The sequence below is a fragment of the Malaclemys terrapin genome, chromosome 14 (genome assembly GCF_027887155.1).
Source record: "Malaclemys terrapin pileata isolate rMalTer1 chromosome 14, rMalTer1.hap1, whole genome shotgun sequence".
In the NCBI taxonomy this organism is placed as follows: Eukaryota; Metazoa; Chordata; order Testudines; family Emydidae; genus Malaclemys; species Malaclemys terrapin.
The window spans coordinates 21,812,864-21,831,522 of record NC_071518.1 but is presented as its reverse complement, the minus strand read 5'-3'; the positions used below and the strand labels follow the sequence as shown (position 1 = coordinate 21,831,522).

The 18,659-nt window shown below is 38.0% G+C and overlaps 1 protein-coding gene across 2 annotated transcripts in view; it reads right to left on the bottom strand.

The window, feature by feature from the left end:
* Positions 1-3,015: 3,015 nt before the first annotated feature.
* TSHZ3 (teashirt zinc finger homeobox 3) overlaps positions 3,016-18,659 on the bottom strand; it is a 69,922-nt gene continuing 54,278 nt past the window's right edge. For both annotated transcript variants that reach the window (XM_054049429.1, XM_054049430.1), the window contains exon 3: positions 3,016-7,840. In XM_054049429.1, coding sequence (XP_053905404.1) covers positions 4,641-7,840 — 3,200 coding nt within the window. In that variant the 3' untranslated portion in view covers positions 3,016-4,640. The remainder of the gene's footprint in view (positions 7,841-18,659) is intronic.

The following is an 18,659-nucleotide window of genomic DNA, read 5'->3' as shown; positions in this document are numbered from 1 at the left end:
TTAGCCAAAGATTATATGTATTTACTAATAATACCCTAGGGAGATACAGGTTAGTGTTTCTAATACCAAAGGAATAACTGTCCAGTCAAATACAATTGATGATTTCACTGCTTGCTAAAAGACAAATACAATGACTTTTTAAACATTAAATAACTTTGGAACCTTTTTTTTTAGTTTTATGATCATTGCCTGCATTATAACATATGCAATATCAGCTCTGATGAACAGTACAGGTATCAGACTACTTCGTAAAGCACTATCACAGTCTTACTATAAAAAGCTAATGGGATGAAGCAGGACAAAATAATTGTAATATTTTGATATTTACTAAGAAACTTACAAAGCTCTCTGGAGACAAGTTCTAAAATGCAAAATTTAATAAATTTAGCTGTTAACATCATCTCATTTCCCCTCATACTACATAGAATACTTCATTAATTTTCTGTTGCAGTTGAACGTAGCTTTCAAATGAAGCCTTGCAGAATTAAAGGAGCTGCTTCAGTTTTACGTGTGTGTATAATTTTTTAAATGACCTCATGATACAAACAGCAAAACCTCTTGTTGCCATGAAATGTATAGATATACCTGTTTCTAACTTTTAAAAACATCATTTAAGCATTTATTAACAGCCATATTAAAATGCAATAGATAATCCCAATAGTGTGAATATTAAGTTTTTAAATAAAGCTAATCTGTCTTGCTTTGGTTAGAAAATTACATTGTAGCGTGCACAGTGAAAGCAAGTGTATAATTAGAACAACATATCTTCAATTTTTGATGCCAAAAGAAAATATAATGAAAATGCTGGAGAGATTTAGGTTCCAGTAAAAATTCCTTACACTAACCTAAAAGTAATATTTCAGTTAATTATAGATTTCTTGCTGCCTAAAACTTAAAGCTACATTCACTGATATTTTTGCTAAATGTTGACTCCAGAGAACAGCTCTCTAAGATCTGGCATATTGATTTCTTGTTGTGAAGTGAGCTGTTCAAGCTCCATTTAAGATTTTCATCTTGCATGTAGCCCTGAGCACATCATAGCACCATAAATTAGTTAAATTGCACATTTATCACAAATGTTATTTTAAGATACTGCGTAAATGTGATGGCTGGAAGATATACAGTATGCTGCAACAAGCCACTACTTGGGTGGGGTTAGACCAGGGTCACCTTTATACACCTGTGATTTAAAGCTCTTCCACCCCATCACAATTTCATTTAAAAACCCTTTCTTTAGGCATTTTGTTCTCTCTCACATTTGATCTGCATATTTCTAAAATTAGATAAAATATCAGGAGCAAAGCAAAAATTAGGGACTCATATGTAGTTTAAAATCCTGCATTTTTATCTTCATGTCTAATGGGGTGGGGGAAATGTATGCCAGCAGAGAGAGGCTGGTGATTTGGTTAGGACTGAGAGTTACCATGCCAAAATACAGATCAGTGTATGGGGAAAAAGGATATTACACTAGATCATTGATTCTCTGAATTCTTTATAATGTGAAATCACATTGGTATGCCAGTCTTGGAGCTTCTAAGATGCAAGCTAAACTTTATTTTCATAAATTTGGGGCATCCAGATCCTGATTAGCTATTTGCAATGTTTCAGACATATTTTGAAAATGTATGAAAAAGTCATTTATGGTGCACGCTAATAGATATGGCTGCTCCCTGTATTTCTACTAGTTCTCCTTCTCACTGCATATTGATATGGTGATATTTTGCCCCAGGTACTGATTATCACCACAAATGAGGAGGGGCTGCATATGTAGTATTTGATGTTCACAATCATTACCTCCTCCCGTCTGCATTTTGAAAATAAACAAAACACTGAAAAGGACTGAGGAGTTTGTCTCTCCTGTTTTTTCCCTTCCCCCAAGCTGTAAAAATAGCAAAATTTTGTATAATGCTATTTACCATTGCCACCTTACAATCAAATGGTGCCTTTTGAAAATATAAGGATTGCAAATGTATGTAATAATCTGCCAGCCTCACAACTAGTGAAATTCTGTTCTGAAATCCAATGCTATATTTAAGATGTTCTAATTTTCAAGGAGAAAATCTGTGTTCCCAGAAGGAAGGATTCTGGCTACAATGTGGTCTGAGATAATCTAGTCTTAAAAATACAGACAGCCTTAAGGAATGTTTCACTAAAGAGAAAAAGACCTCAGCCCTGGCCTGAAGGGGTTACCTTTTCTAAGAAGGTAGGATCATACAGTTGAGATGATACAGCTAACCAGCAAAAATTATGTGCAGCAGTTCTGTCGTATAGATGACTGTCCATTAGGATCCGAGTTGAGACCATCAGCTTTAATACACTAATGACCTTAAAATCAGATTTAAATATTGAGCCAAATGACAAAAAGAAAAAAACAATACAAAAATCTAAACACCTCCTCACCCCAGAGTTCTAGACCATAATCCAAGTACTGGACTTGATTATTGCTATTCATGGGGCCTGTTTACTAATAATACATATTACTTCAAGTTGTGTTATTTATAAAATGAACAGACCGATTTCTAATGTTTTAAAAGAAATAGGTACCAGCCTTTACATTACAGAGGATAACAAGAAAGAAAGAATAGTAGGCAGGTAACTGCTCAATTTTAAAAAGAGATTATTTGTTTTTTTGGGGTTTGTTTTTTTAATAAATAAAAATTTGGACATGAAGCACCTACCAATACTACTTGCAGACTCTATTCAGTATATTCAAGAGGAATTAATTTAAGCATCACTATCTGAGTCTGAATATACAACACAGCAAAATACCTATTTGCCTTGCCACACATGTTGCTTATAAACTCTCTTCTTTACAGTCAATCTTACCCGATCTCTAAAGTGGAGTTATAACATTCATTTATCTTTTCTTGGGGAAATTTTTTGTTAATGCAGCCTTTGAATAAGTGCTACCCTGCTCTTTAAATGCTAAAGTTCACTAAAACTCCAGTGATTTATGTGCAGCTTTTGACTGCCAGCACCTGGCAGATGAAGAAACCTACTCAAGCTTCAGTCATAAACAGATAGCATACAATTTAATTTTAATGTGCTCGTTAGTCGTAGCACATTTCAGACATAATTGTGAATGCAACACAAAATTATAGCAAAAAGACAATTTTAATGCTGCTGTAGAAAAAAAGGTTATATGAAGAGTCATATAATGGTGCTTCATTGTCAACAACAAAACAGGGCACAGAGTGCATTACAGTGTCTGTGCTGTTTACATGCCAATATTTTATACATAGATTCTCATATGGTGTCAGCTGTCAGTTACTTCTGCAAATTAACTGCCAAAAATGGAGACGAACAGAATCACTTAGTGTGCTGGTAACCACGGGTTACCTTTCATATGCCTAAAGATAAAGCTGCAGTATGGAATCTTGGGAGAATAATTAGGCAGAACAAAACAGAAAGTTACCAATTGAAATAAAAAGGCATTCTACAATATGAAATAACAACCAATAGCGCTTATAAATAAGTAAAAGGTTATATCACAGAATGCCTCATAACTTTTAAGCAAAATATTACAGTACAAACATTTTAAAGGCTTTATCAATGTTTAGGAAATACAGTACAAGTTTTTCAAATAGATTTAACCCTTTGAGCACTGAGTTTATTTTGAATTCTCTCATTTTTTATTTTATTTAAATTTTCTTTTACTAATAAATACCTTTAAAAGTCATGTTGTGCAAAATAGTTATAATGCATGCCAAGGATGCAGTCCGTGGCTTCTGTTATTCAGAGGGTTTAAAAACAAATGATAACGATACTAATAAATATGTATAATTTAAACATGAACCTCTATCAATATAGATGTACTGTATAGCAAAACAAAACAATCATACTTTGCTTTAAGAATAATGTTTTTGAATACTTTATAAATGCTATTTGTGGTACCTTTCATATAATTTACAATGTTTGGATGTTAAAAGAAAAACCCTTAGACCTAAAAAAAGAAATATACACTATATATAGGTATAGCTTATACCTGAGGCATATCAGGTACAAAAACCGTCATTGCTAAAAATGCTGAAGAAAAACATGGCATTAACCACAATTACATTTCCATAAGAGATTTTGAAATCTATACAATATATACATCTATGTTTCAATGTGAAAATAATATTTTAAATTTCAAGGTGTGATACACCTCTGCATAAATGGAGGTTCATATTAGTAATTAGAACTAAGCTGGTAAGGGTTTTAAAAAACATATCCATACATTTTACCAAATTAAAGAAAAAGTGTTTCAAAGTACTCAGAGGGCTAAAGATTATAGGGTGAGAAATACCAGCACACTTAGGTCACGTGAAAAAAGTGCACCAGGATTAGTTATAAATGCTTAATTAAACTGTCTGTTAATGCATGCAGCTTGATGCATCAGAGGGATGCACAGCAACTAAATCCAATTTACACAAAGTTCCAAACACTTACCACTGCATTTTAACCTTCATATTTTACCAGTAACAACAGCTGATTATGCACCTCTATTAAACACTGTACAATTATACAAAACAGTTCAGCCCAGAGTGACTCTCTGGAGTTAAAATAAGAACATGTGCCAAGAACTAAACAGTAGCTTTAAGGCGTCTTTGACAGTTTTCCTCAAAGCAAATTACAGTTATTTTAATCAAAAGCAAATGCTACTGCTTCTCTAACTCCGAAACATACAGAAGATGATCCTCTGGTGACTTCCCATGTGTTTTACTAAGATGAAGTTTAACAGCATGCTTGCTTGCAAAAGTCCTGTTACAAAGTTTACACTGATAGGAAGTTCCAATTTCTTCCTCTGGAGATGATGTCACCAGTTTTTCAGATGGTGACTTTGTTTGTGCTATCTGATTGTTAATCTGTTCATTGGACAGTTTGGACAGGTCTCTTAACCTGAAACCTAGATGTGATTCGAGGTGACTGATATAAGTTGAAGGAGTTCTGATCTGTGAAGCACAGTCATTACAAAAGAACACTGGATGCCCAGTGTCCAAATTTTTAAGGAACTTAGTTCCTCCCGTCCTTCGGAGCTGGTATTTCACATTGGCTAGCCAGTGGCTAATTGTGGTCATTGAGAGTCCCGTAAACCTTGAAATGTGCATTCTTTCTTGAGGGCTCAAGTCTGACATAATGTATTTTCCCTCTGATGTCTGTCGTAAACTGGCTGCAAACTGGGCCTGCAGAATGAGCAAGTGCTGAGGGTTCCAGTTAGACTGACGTCCCTTCCTTTTCTGAGCCGGTGTAGTCTCTTCTGGTTCCTCTATTGTGGTACCATCAATGTCAGATTTCTCAGATATGCTGGAAGGTGTGGAAGATTTTGATGTGTGACTTTCTGTCAGGTTCTTCAGCATATCAGATATATCTGACAAGGCATTCTCGCGTAGCGGCGAGTTTGACATGAATGACACGACTGCAGATGTCTTTGCTGTTGTCACTGTAGATGAAGAAGATGCAGAAGATGTTGATGTGGATGACAAAAGCGCTGAACCCAAAGAGCAGCTTTTGTCACTCTTGCCTTTCGTCAAATCTATGGGTTGGTCATTGTTGACATGATAAAAATAACGGTCTAAGTGGTCTGGCTTTTTGCACTGCAAAGGTGGGGTGGCCACCGCAGCCTTTTCTGCCAAACTGTTGCTCATTTTAAAAAGCATGCTCATTGGATCCAAAGCAGGCAAAGATGGCTTTGCTGCTTTCCCAAGATGAATATTCATGACAGACTGCAGTGCACTTAATGGATTTACAAATGGTTGTTCAGGAGGATGATCTGTAATAATAGCTGTGCTGCTGCTTAATGTACTTGCAATTGACTTTACAGGCTCTTTACCATTTTCCACTGGTTCTATAGTTGGACTATCCTTACAACTATCCCTCTGAGGAACTGGGCTGTTCTGTTGGCTTTTAAAACCACCATCGTTGGAAGCATCCATTTTGAGGGGTTCACTGATTTCGCTGCTGCATGGCGAAGGTGTGGCACGTTTCACTGGAGACAGCTTTCCTTCAGGTTCTTTCATTTTTTCCTCAACTTTAATCACTTTCTCAGTGACTTTCTTTACCAGTTCTTCCATGGCATGAAAGTTCGTTTTTGGCACAGGGGAGGTTTGACTGCTTGGTGGCGACAGTAGGGGCTGGTTTTTAGTTGGTGACACTATTTCATTGTTTCCAAACATAGATTTTAAGGGTGTACTTTTTCCCGATGAACCCAACGACAGCTTCATCATGTTAGGTAGCTGGTAGGCAGCATGAATACTGGGGTAGCCACCCCAGCTTGGTGTACCATTCTGGGCTTTGTTTATAGCTGATGTTACTGTGTTTTCTAAAGACTTTAAAATATCTAGCCCCCCTTTAGGACTTTCTTCCAGGTCATTTTCAGTCAAATAATGATATTTTGAGGAGATATCATACTTTTCCTCATCTTCATTTGACTTCTCTTTCTCTTTCATTTTATCATCAGCAATCCCTCTCTCTTTATCTACTTCTTTTTTTACTTCAACATTCAATTTTGGGGAGACACTAGAAGGCGTGTTGGAGGGAGATGTAAAAGTGGTGGCTGCAAGTGGCACAGACTGTACTTTTTCGTCTAGTAGAGCTGTTATTGTTGGCGTCACTGGGGCTTCTATAATTGGCTTCCCTTTCTTCATGGCAGAGTTGGTGACTTTTATAAAATGTCCTGTCACCATCATGTGGGCAGTGAGTTCCTGCAAAGTATCATGGGAACTTCCACACTCCATGCATTTGAGAATTTGAGATTTCCTTGCCTCAAAATGCCAAGCGTAGCTGGCACCATTCTGGTGACCGTAACGATTATTTGGCGTAATGTAAGGATTTGCATTCTTTTGTAGCGCGTCGTTGGTGTCTGAGATTGTTGCTTTTGGTGTCCCACCTGTGGAATCTGGAGAGCTTGGAAGTTCAAGCTCCAGTGATGCTTTTTTTCTAGTAGCTGGGATAATTTTTGCTGCTACAGGTGTAACAGGTTCCTTCAGAGGCACTTTTTGGTAGTGTTTTGTTTTGATCATATGAACACTCAAGTCCTGAAGAGATTCAAATGAATGGCCACAGTACATACACTTTAATACTTTCTGGGCATCTTCTTTCCCTTCCATTTCAAGCAAAGAACGTTTACGAGGTTTGGACCATCTTTTAGGGTTATTGTTATCAGTTTCATGGTTGTCATCTCGATAATGTCCTGTTTCATTCATGTGCACTGTTAATTCTACTAAAGTGTCATAGGCAGCACTGCAGTCTTTACAACGGAATTTACTGGCTCCAGTAAATATAGAGCCATAAAGCTTACTGCTTTGTCTGTACAACTGAACTGTGCTAAAAAGACTTGGTTCAGGAAGAATTCTGCTCTGAGAAACTTGCTGCAGTGTCTTTGCCATAGCAGTCTGATGCCAGTCAAAGCTACCACTCCCACAACTGCTACTGCTGCTGCTGCTACTGCTGCTGCTACCATTGTTTTTTTCTGAAGTCGGCTGGTGGAGATTCAAATTGAGATTGGACCAGTAGGAATTGGAAAGGAAGTTATTATATACGGCTTTCATTTGTTCTAAGCTATCAGATACAGCAGAATCTTCAAGTGGTATTGCAACCTCCTTGCTCTCTTCCTCATTTTTGATAGAGCTGCTTTCAAAATCTGCCATTCGGTCACTTGTCTCACTGATGTGTGACTCACTGTCCATTTCATGGCTGGAAAATTCAGCAGCTGGAGAGTTTTGGTAGCTCTGGCAGTTCTTACTGTAGTCTTTTTCCGGACACACGTATTTTGCTGAAGGTTCCCCATCAATTGCATTTTCATCAGGTTCCATGTCTTCCTCCACCAGTGCTGCGGCCTTCAGTTCATCTGAAACATAGGCTATCATGGACAAAACAAAAACAACAAGAGTTAGTGACTGTTGATTATACTTTCCATCAGCTGTTTAAATATTTCAGCTAAAGAACTGCATTTATTTGTAAAATTAAACAGTTAAAATTTAATGTTTCTTCAGAGCAAGAAAAAAAATCTGCTCTTCAAACATAATTTGCCACCTTATTCTTCTCAAGGGGCAACAGCTTGAAATTAAAACTAAATTTGAAATTAATGAAGCACATTCTGGAGGTGGCATTCATTTCTAAAGTAATAAATTACTTGTATCAACCTCAGAGACAGCAGCTCCTGTCTGTCAATTAATATGTCTTATGCTTCTCCTACCCCTAATGCATTTCTTAACAGACAGATTCACAATTTAAATTAAGCAAGCATTTTTTACTCATTACATTTTTGAGACTCAATTTTCAATAAATATAGAGGACAAAAACATCAATAAAATTCCTACAAAGTAAAAACAATGTACATTGATTACAATACATTAAAAAACAAGATTTTTTTTTTTCTTTTCTTTTTTGTGGTAAAGCTGGTGACTCTAAATTCAGAAATACCTGACTAACAGTGATTCAAGATATTCATTATGGATGCAACAAATGACCCATTCACATTTAAACACACTTCTCTCCCCAACAAGAAAGCCCATGCAGAATTATGTCAGGAGCAAGTTCAAGAAAATTGGTATGCTGTACTCATTCTTGCTGTATAAATATATACAAGACCTTCCAGTGGACCTTACAAATGTCAAAGTGTTTGCTCTTTAGACTACTTTGTCAATATTTACTCAGCATAAGCTACATGGGCACCCAACAGGGATTCTGTCTTTTTTTTTTTAAGTAATGCAACTGGTGATGTAAATCTAATACACTCTTCCTGAATAGGATAGTTAGGAACTGACTAGCTTTATGTTAGTTTTTCACACTGGCACTCCAAGTGTATTTTACACATAAAAGTAATGCCTTTTAGGAAGGAAAATTCTATCAAAACATTAAGAGCGCGATCAGTAATTGATCAAACTAATCTATTTCTACTGAACGCTTTAGTCTAAAGATAAGTGAAAAGATAAAATACATATAAATATATGCATATTAGATAATAGTGTTTTTTTAAAGAACTAAACTAACCATATAACTATATATGGAGAACTTGCTAGATATCTATTACCAAAATAATAATATGCTTAGAAAAAATGCAATTGCAGTACGTATCCATAGTTTTCAGATGGCTGAAAGCATTTGGCTTCACAACACACCTGGAATGTGAGGGCATCTGGCCAAGCATGGCACAGTTCAGCATATACAACAATCTATGCAGCCTGTTTATTCAGGCAAGAGTGTACACTGTATATTGATCAAATGAAGCTATTTCATCCAGGGCAGTGGAAGAAGGAGAAAAGTATAATGGATATATACTGTATCATGTATCTATCATTAGAAATCTTTCATGCTTCTTTTCAGGGTGGTTGTGTTTAAGTGAAACACTAATGACAAAATAACTGTTAAAGTAACATTGAAGTTGGACTTCCAGTTTCAAAAGGAGTATGGTGCAATCAGTTGGGAAATATATATATATTTTTTTACTAGTGCCTTCTCACATGGATGATTTTAGCAAAATCTGGCCCTTGTATTCTGAGTTAAACTGCTGAAAGCACAAACATATGAACACACAACCGTGCATAGCTGTTACAGATCAAATGTTCAATGTATCTGAAGAGATGTCAAGATTGTATTTTTAAATTTAAAAATATGTAGGTTGAATCTAAAGACAATGTAACTGCTGTCTATTTTGCTGTAATTTTATGTTATTTGGAAATATTTAGGTTGATTGTAAGCTTCTCTAATCATTCCTAGGAAATATTTATATTACAGTAGTGCCGACAGGTTGGCCATTCTGCTGGGCACTGTATAAACATTAACAAAGAAACAGTGCAAGCTCCAAAGTGTTTACAATCGCACAATGTCATTCATTCAGCACTTTCATCCTCTTATGGAACAATACAAGTTGTTTTATTTTAGTTATTTGCACCAGGGTATTTCTCAATTCCAGTGGAATCATGTAGCCCAGCAAACCCAAATGGTGCAAACCACTCTCTGAAAGTGAGAATTTTAAAACAATGACAATATATGAATAATTGGCTACCAATGATCAGTAACTGAAGAACAATTCCAAAGCTCCAAGAGACATGAATTTTAAAAGAAAAGGAAGAAAGAAATTATGTCACAGACCGTATGATGTAAAAGCAAATGTAGCCCGAAATAGCACAATGCTTTTCTGTGGAATCTTCTTTGTAAAAATAGGTGTGTTTTTGTTCATGTGGTTTTTTTTTTAAATAAAAACTCCTGTCCCTGTGCCTCCCTTCCCGAACAGAAATCACACCCTCTTTATGGCAAAAAGGAAAAGGGAAGTTACTGTCACACTGCCTGCCCTAGGAAGATCTCCTTTTCACACCTGCATCCTGAGGCAGCACACAGAGGCGGTCTATAAGCATGCCTGGCTTTTTCTCCCTTTATTCGTGTAGGGCTAGAGAGTACCACCCACCCTCATAACAGTGAGTAGTCATAGGAGTAGTTCCTGGATGTTAATAAAACTACTTGTGTGAATAGGTGCTCACCAGCGTGAGCAAAGCTTGCACAATCTACTCCCTGATTGGGGATAGCTTTTCCTTACATTTCAGTTTCTCTGGCTATTGAAAGCTTCGAAATTGTACTTGGTCTGAGCCGCTTGTGTTGTCACATTCACCGCTTTTAGAAGAGTGACTTTTATGTTAGCTGAAATTCTCCAGCATGTAGCGCATTTAAATTTAAATCCATTTCCCTTTCATGCTTGTTTTGCCCTTTTTACCCATTATCAAGCATATCTGTGTGTTAACTAGGAGCTACCTCCTCTATAACTGCTCTTCTCCTTCCCAAGCTGGAGTCATGAAGCCGAGTTTGTGACATCAGAGTTTTTGATTCAGGAAATAAGGCATGGAGAGCAGGAATCAGTTCAGGGTATGAGGGTGCAACTTTAATAAACTAATCCCAAAACAACATGGGGGGAAAAGGGGACTGCACCCTCTTCAGCTCTAGGCAGTTATTTGGGTCCAGTGCAGTGAGGTTATCCAACTAAACAAGCGACAGGGAAGATGACACTTAGCTCTACCCACAACTCTCTCCACTGGAGATCTAGCCTGTGCTAACAACCTTTATGCCCTTCCCTTGTGCAGAGGATGAACGTACCTATGAGAAGGAGCAAGATGTAAACCACCCTCATCCAAACCAACTGAAGCTGGTGCCATCCCGCAGCTGGTCACCTATTTATTCCATCTATCCGCACTGGACACTAAATGCAAGTCGCAACAACGTTAGAACATTAAGAACGGCCATACGGGGTCAGACCAAAGGTCCATCTAGCCCAGTACCCTGTCTTCCGACAGTGGCCAATGGCAGGTGCCCCAGAGGAAATGAACAGAACAGGTAATCATCAAGCGATCCATCCCCTGTCGCCCATTCCCATGTTTGTTTGTGTGGGTTTATTTTCTTTGTCCTTTTTTCCTATTTGAATATTTTTCATATGTAAAGTAAATGTTTGAAACAGTGAGGTAGGTGTGTGACTGTTCTTTAAACACCTCAACAGCACAGTCTGGGGGAGGGGTGACTTTAAAGGTGCTTCTAAAGGCAAAATAAGTTAGTAAGAATTGAAATGAAAGCAATTATGTAGTTCTGTTCTGGCTTTTTCCTCCTTCTCATAAACAAACAAACTCCACACAAAACTTTTCACTTTACATCCTGCAAGGTTAGGTGACCCTGGGGAAGTCACTTGCAACCCAAATGTGTCTAGGATTGTGACAGTCCATTTGATAAAACCAGGAAAATGCTTTCCTAGAATGGCCCTGGGTTTGTAGGGAAAATTAAGATATCAGAAAAGTTAAGAAACCTATCCTTGGTACAGATAGAGAGAAGTCGAGAACAGACAGCTCCCTCATCAACATTTGTTATAATTATTAACTAAACTGCTAGGTAAAAATGAAATTAACACATTTAATAAAAATACCTAACAGTAAGCTGTAATATAATGGAATTCATTTTCATACAAGAGGGAATTATCTTCATAACTGAGTTATGCACCATTTCTTTGCTAGCAGAAATAACATGATACATCACTGCCCAAAACAATCTATACGTGCACATACTATACATACATGGATATACTCACAGACATACTCCATACACACACCATTGACACCATGCAAGCAATGGGAACTAATATCAGTCCATCATATTTCTACAGATATGGGAGGCTCCTGTACGGCCAAATCAAAATGTTTATACTGGTAATGGCTCTGCTGATACCCTGGGCCAAATTCAACCCTGATGTAAGCAAGAACAACTCCACTGAAGCCAATGGATTTGCACCTGTTTATGTCGGGGTTCTTCCCACACTGTGAACACAGCCTCCCTCCTGCCCAAACTAACTCTTGACAGGGACAGCTCTAATTTAATTAGTTTGGAAAGACCACAGCACAACTCAAGAGGGTTTCACTTTGCTCAAATACTTATGAGTTACACAATTCTCCCTCTCCACTCCAAAGAAGCCATATAATACTGTCTTATATTATATTCTCTTTGTACTTATTATGGGTAATTCCTGGTGCCAAGCCCAGTATAAACAAAATCCCCCTCGCTGGTTATGGAGCTGCTCCACGGCCATCACTGCAGCCTAAGAAATTCAGGTTGCTTCCATACATCGGTGTCACATTTTCAGCCAGTGAATCCGCTTTGTGACAGATTCACCAGCCACACCCTAGCATATCCTCCACTCCACCTTAAAAACCCTTGGGCGGCAGCATAGAAGTCACTGACCAACATGGTACACAGGGCCCATAAAAGGGCATTCCATCCCTTGCTCAACCAGCAGCAGAACCATGTTCTGCAGAGGAAGAAAGGGGAAGCAGAATCTGCTCTATATGTATATTTATCTATAGAAGATATAAAAATGCATCTGTTTGAAGGGCCCAAGCAGTCAGTTGATTTTCAGTGTACCTTGCAGAAGCTTCAAAGCCCTTAAAAAATATGAAGCAGTTTAAATTCTTCCATTAAAAAAGGAGGACAAAAGAAAGGATTGGGAGCAGAAATGATCATGACCAGGCCTGATGTTGCTTATTGTCTGAGATCTCAGGAGATCACAGTCTGAATTGATATGGCTGGTTCTTTGGACAGGGATCTGACTGCAGCGCAAAATGTTGAGCACAACAATAGAAAAATTTTATTTTCTTTCAATAGACAGCACATAAATTACAGACCAGACATACACAATGAGTGTTCACTGCTATCAGTAACAGACAAGGGATATCCTGTTGTTGGTCTGCCTGTATATTTTTGTATGAAATAACTAAGAAAGTGAGGGATATAGGAGGGAACAGCTCACGGGTTTTGGAATGGAACTTTTCGCCTTTAGAATAGGATGGATGAAAACCAGCCTAGGCTGGTAATGAATGAAAATGATTACTGTCTGATGGAAATTTTGAAACATAGGAAAAATGAATTGGTATCTCAGTCCAGTTCCTTGAAGATGTATACAAACATCACAAAAAAAAACAAAAACAGAACTGGCATTCTCTGCATAGAGGTGGAGCACTGAATGGGCTATGGACACTGAAATTCTCCCTGAAGCCTAGAGGTGGTGAATGCTGTGGAAAGGCTTGTACCATCATTGTCCAGACTGTACCAATTCTTTGAATTAAAAAGAAGACCCCCAAGTTGTTGTCAATCTGCACCTTTCAGAAGTGCCTTACTATGTAACAGAAATTAGGGGTGGACTGCCTTTTTTTCTCCCTCCCCCAAGAGTGGCAACATAAATGGTGAATGGCAATGCTTTCTTTACAAGAGGCGTGGCAATCTAGCTATTATTCCTGCTTAGAGAAGTCAGAGGCTCTGTTTCATAGGGGCGGGACTGTCTGTAGTTGGAATGAAATGTTATTTCCATGTGGAGAGATCCATGCTTCTCTCACACATTGGCTGGAGTAGTTGGAACCTTCCACTAGTAATATTCTACTCCAAGATTTATTATTCTGCCCACTGGCAAGGTCAAGAATATTAATTTTCTACATGTTAATTTGATGTAATGTGCATGATTAATGCTTGTTTAGTTGGATATTTTGTGTGTTAATAAATCTGCAGCTTCTTCATGCCAATAATAATGTGGTATTAAATTATTGGGGATCGGAGTGGGGATGGATGTGACAGCATGCCAGTGTAATGGGTGGCTATCATTAGGCGCCAGAAACTTTGAAGTGTACTAGCATTTGGTTCTTTGCTGAAAGTACTGCAGCTGTCTGATACAGAAAGCTCAGAAATAGGCCACAGGAAGCAAGCCAGCTGCTCTAATCCAGCATCCTGTACTGGTATTACATTTGGAGCAACTTCAGAGAGCTCAAATCAACTGTTAGCATTAGAGGAGAGAATTACATAGACATGAATACATAGGGAACAGATGATAATAAGAACACTTTCTGCTACACTGAAACGTGGACCAGCCTAAACACAGAGTGAAGGAAATCTACACTAAGCACCTTATTCTCATGTCACTTGGATCCCATGCTTCCTTGCTTTTAGGTGTAGTTAAAATGAAAGAGCAGCAGAACCCAAATCTCCCATTCAAATTACTCAGGTTCAGTAAACTTCTGTCTGAAAAATCTCACATATCTCATCCCCATGTGTTATGAAGTTTGGAACATGCATATCCAACAAACGAGACTAAGAAGTCAGAAGGCACTTACTCAGGTTACTTATTCGGATAAGGAAGGCATTCTCCTGTCTGAAACCAACTACTGCTTAAAAGTATGGTAAGTCAAAGATGATTCTTCATATCTCTCATTTATATTATTTCCTTAGTCACAATGTGATTTCTCCAGGGCAAGTAGTAATAAACACAGTTAACAAACACCTGAAAAACTGAAGTTATTATAGCAGATGAATTTTTATAACTTCTTGGCCTTTCTATTCAGGCCCTCCATTCAAGGAGCTCAACAGCTTTAACATGCATTAATGTACTATTCCTCTGAGCACCCTTGTAGTATAGGTAAGAGCTGTTATCCCCATTTTGTAGAAAGGATAAATGAAGACACAGAGAGTTAAGCTACTTGCTTAAGGTCACATAGAAAGTCTAGGAAAGGAACCTAGAATTCTTAAATTACCTGTTAAGTTAGTTTCTATAATGAAGGGATACAGGCAAAACACATAAGTAGAACAGGACCAAGAGTCTGGAGTTCTAGTTTCTGTTCCTAAACTTCCTCTGCATGTGCACAAAACTAGAAATAATTGACACTTTTAATCTTTAAAAATAATTAAGATTGAATTCCCCAGTGAAATGCCCACAATTGTGTCCATTGCGCAAAGCCAGAATTTGTGATCACAAATCTCTGGAGCAAACTATTATTTGATAGCAGCAAGATCTGCACATGGCCAGCAATCTGCATTCAGCAGCAGGGAATGTAGGAATTGCTTAGTGAGTCAAGAAGAGGCACTGCCTAAACTCTCCCACAAATAGTTTTCTGCTCTCAGCATAGAGCGGAACTTGAGGTAAGCAATAGGGAAGGATCTGTTCTAAGAGACTAGAATCAGCTGACAGATCACACCTCTGTCAACTCCAAGCTGGTGTTTTGCCCTGGTTTCTGCATGAGGCCTTCACTCCCTGCAGCACATCTTTTGAGCAGGGCACCTGTGTTCCTGAAACCTGTTAAAATCACCCACATATGAGATCTCACACCACACCTGTCCAACATGTTGAACAGCGTATCAGCACGTCACACTACAGCCTTCTCTTCTAGGTGCCAGATTGGATGAGAAGTTGCTAAAGAGTTGGACCTGCTTGCATAACGACATCAGCCCCCACTGCCCTTTTCTACATGAAATTGCTGACCAGAGAGCAATGTAGGCCCTAAAAAAGAAACTCATCATTACATCTAAGCCACCAGCCTGGACAACGTGCTGAGTACTAGCAGAATCAAAGAAACATGCTTCTATACATCATATTGTGCTGTTCAGAAATTAATTAAATACCTATTTTAAACTAAGAATTGTCACAGCAAGAATAATAGTTTGGCAATAGAGACAGTTCAGGAGCCACCAACTCTCATCTACACCCATATAACACAACTAACTTGTGATGGATGCAAACGACACCTGGATTTCTTTGTCCCAAGCAAGTTCATAGAGACAGTGGACCAAATTCTTCTCTGTTTCGTGAAATAGGTGAACAGGAGTTAGAGCACAGAATTTGGTCCATACTCTGTGTGCCCTACTGTGTCATTTACACTAGGAGCAGTGTAAAGCCAAACTGCCTTAGAGGGAGCCCCAGGAGGCATTCTGCTTCATGCAGCTCCAAGGACCAAAGAACAAATATGACCATTGCCATACACCTTTGTGGGACAGAGCTAGGACCCTGCCTCCTCCTTGCCCCCTTTGAGACACTACTCATACTGTCCTTTATGAGCAGCATCACAGTTAGATCAAGGCAACCAGAAAAATAGTGCTTGTGACCATTCATTCAGGTTCTGAACTGCTGTTTGCTTTGACCACATTCATGTCCTTTTTTGTTCACGTCTCATACATGTGAAGGCAAACAGTTCACCCACCCACCTAGCTCAGCTCACACAAATTATTAGAGAATGGTTGTTCTCTGTAAAAATACACCTATTTGCCAAAGAACAGAGCTATTCACAGGTGAATATGGGTATTCAATATCTGTACTCCTCCCGCTTATATTTCAAGTATCAATCAGCCAACCAGAAAGTAGGAACAATACCAAGCAAAGCAGTCAATTACAAATGGTAAATCATTAATTGCTGAAGTGAATAGTTCACAAGCAAAGATTCACATAAACGGAACAATTCCAATTAACAAATAAACTAGTAAAATTAGTCTATTTGCAGCTATTTCAACTACAAGTTAAATTTCTTGACTATGAATAATGTGACCAATTCTAAGCAAGACATAACTCCAGTTCCTGCTGGTTTCCAGGGCAGGTTCCTTGGGTGCAATGTACAGAACTGTGTTGAATTCTCCACTCTATACAGGTGTATAATACAATGAGAGTCATGTGTCCGCAGGGAGAGATGGACAGACAGTATTGTAGCCTTAACCATAGTTTCGATTTGGACCATATATTTAGTTATTGACACACTTTACGTGGTAGTTTTCGGACCTCAAAATTATCAATTTCTTTTTGTTGGCAAAATTATTCCATCAAATCCTCAGGAAACACTAATCTATTTGGAAAAATGTTGTTAACAGCACAAGGTTATGTGCATGTTTCACTAAACCCTTTAAATGAATGGATTCTAAAAACAAAAACAAACAAAAACAACGCCACAACTCCTGGCTTGGTATCAACATTTGGATAGCATTTTTTAATCACTGGGAAGTATATAGGGCATTCGACAAACTAATACAAGATTCACAGCCAACTCTAGGATAAGTAGGCATGAACATAAAAGTTCTCAATATGGCTCTAATAGCTCTTAATTATTATAATCCTTCACTAAGCAAACAGATGTTGTAAGGGAACTTTAGTTTCTTCATATGATCAAATGCCGTAATCAAACCATTCTGCTTCTACCCTGCTCTTCTCAGCAAATGTTTTGTATAGTGGAGTGGAAACAGCAAATGCAGTGACAAAATGACCATTTAATTGTCTCAGAAATCTGTTTCTGAACGGTATCTCCTCTCCCCAAATTTCTCTGATTCTATTCTTCTAATTATTACTTAGAATTTCTGAGAACGTTAGGAAAAAAATCTTACACCTTTACTCTCTGTAATCTTCCCATGTTCCTGGTTGCTTTTAATTTGCACTTATCTTGCAACCTTTTTAATGACCTGAACAGTGGCTCTGTGTTAGTATTAGCAAGATGAAAAATAAATATAGATCTCTGGATGTGTAGCAAAACCTCCATGCTACATTTGAAAACTCAGGTGTACAATAATGATTTTACCTTAAAAATTATTTCAATTGGAGTGTAGAAATCATTCTAATGGAGTATTTTTTAAATGATCATAGGTTTCAGAGTAGCAGCCGTGTTAGTCTGTATCCGCAAAAAGAAGAACAGGAGTACTTGTGGCACCTTAGAGACTAACAAATTTATTAGAGCATAAGCTTTCGTGGACTACAGCCCACCCATCTGAAGAAGTGGGCTGTAGTCCACGAAAGCTTATGCTCTAATAAATTTGTTAGTCTCTAAGGTGCCACAAGTACTCCTGTTCTTCTTTTTAAATGATCATAGTGGTTCAAGACATTCAAAATGCATTGGCTAATTCTTTCCTTATATTAAAAGGCCTTCAAGCCTAATCTTTCATTCCTTGTGAACCCCAAATTCCCATTGAAGTCACTTATACAGTGGCGTCAATAGCAGTTTTAGGTGCACCTCCTGCTTATAATGAACTCTGTGCAATATGTGAACAGTGAAGTACAATGAAATTCCCAAACTGTTTCGATGCACTGCATTGTGCAAATAGCAATTTCAGCTTTGTGAAACTCCACTTACAATGAAGTTGCTCCATGAAAAGAGACTTTGTTATGGGTCAACACCTGGTGTCCTTACTCAGTTTCTATTCAGCCCTACTTAGGGACTACTAGTGGCTACAATAAGAGAATTTTGCCTGAGTTAGGACTAGGAACTGAGTAAAGACTTCAGTATTTCCCTCTACAGGATGTTTCCATTTTGTTTTGTATTGTACAGCAGAGAGAGACACTGAATATTCATTTCATTCATCTGCTAATCATACTATTGTGGAAATGGGTCTCTGTCCTGCATTAGCTAATGAACTGCACTGTT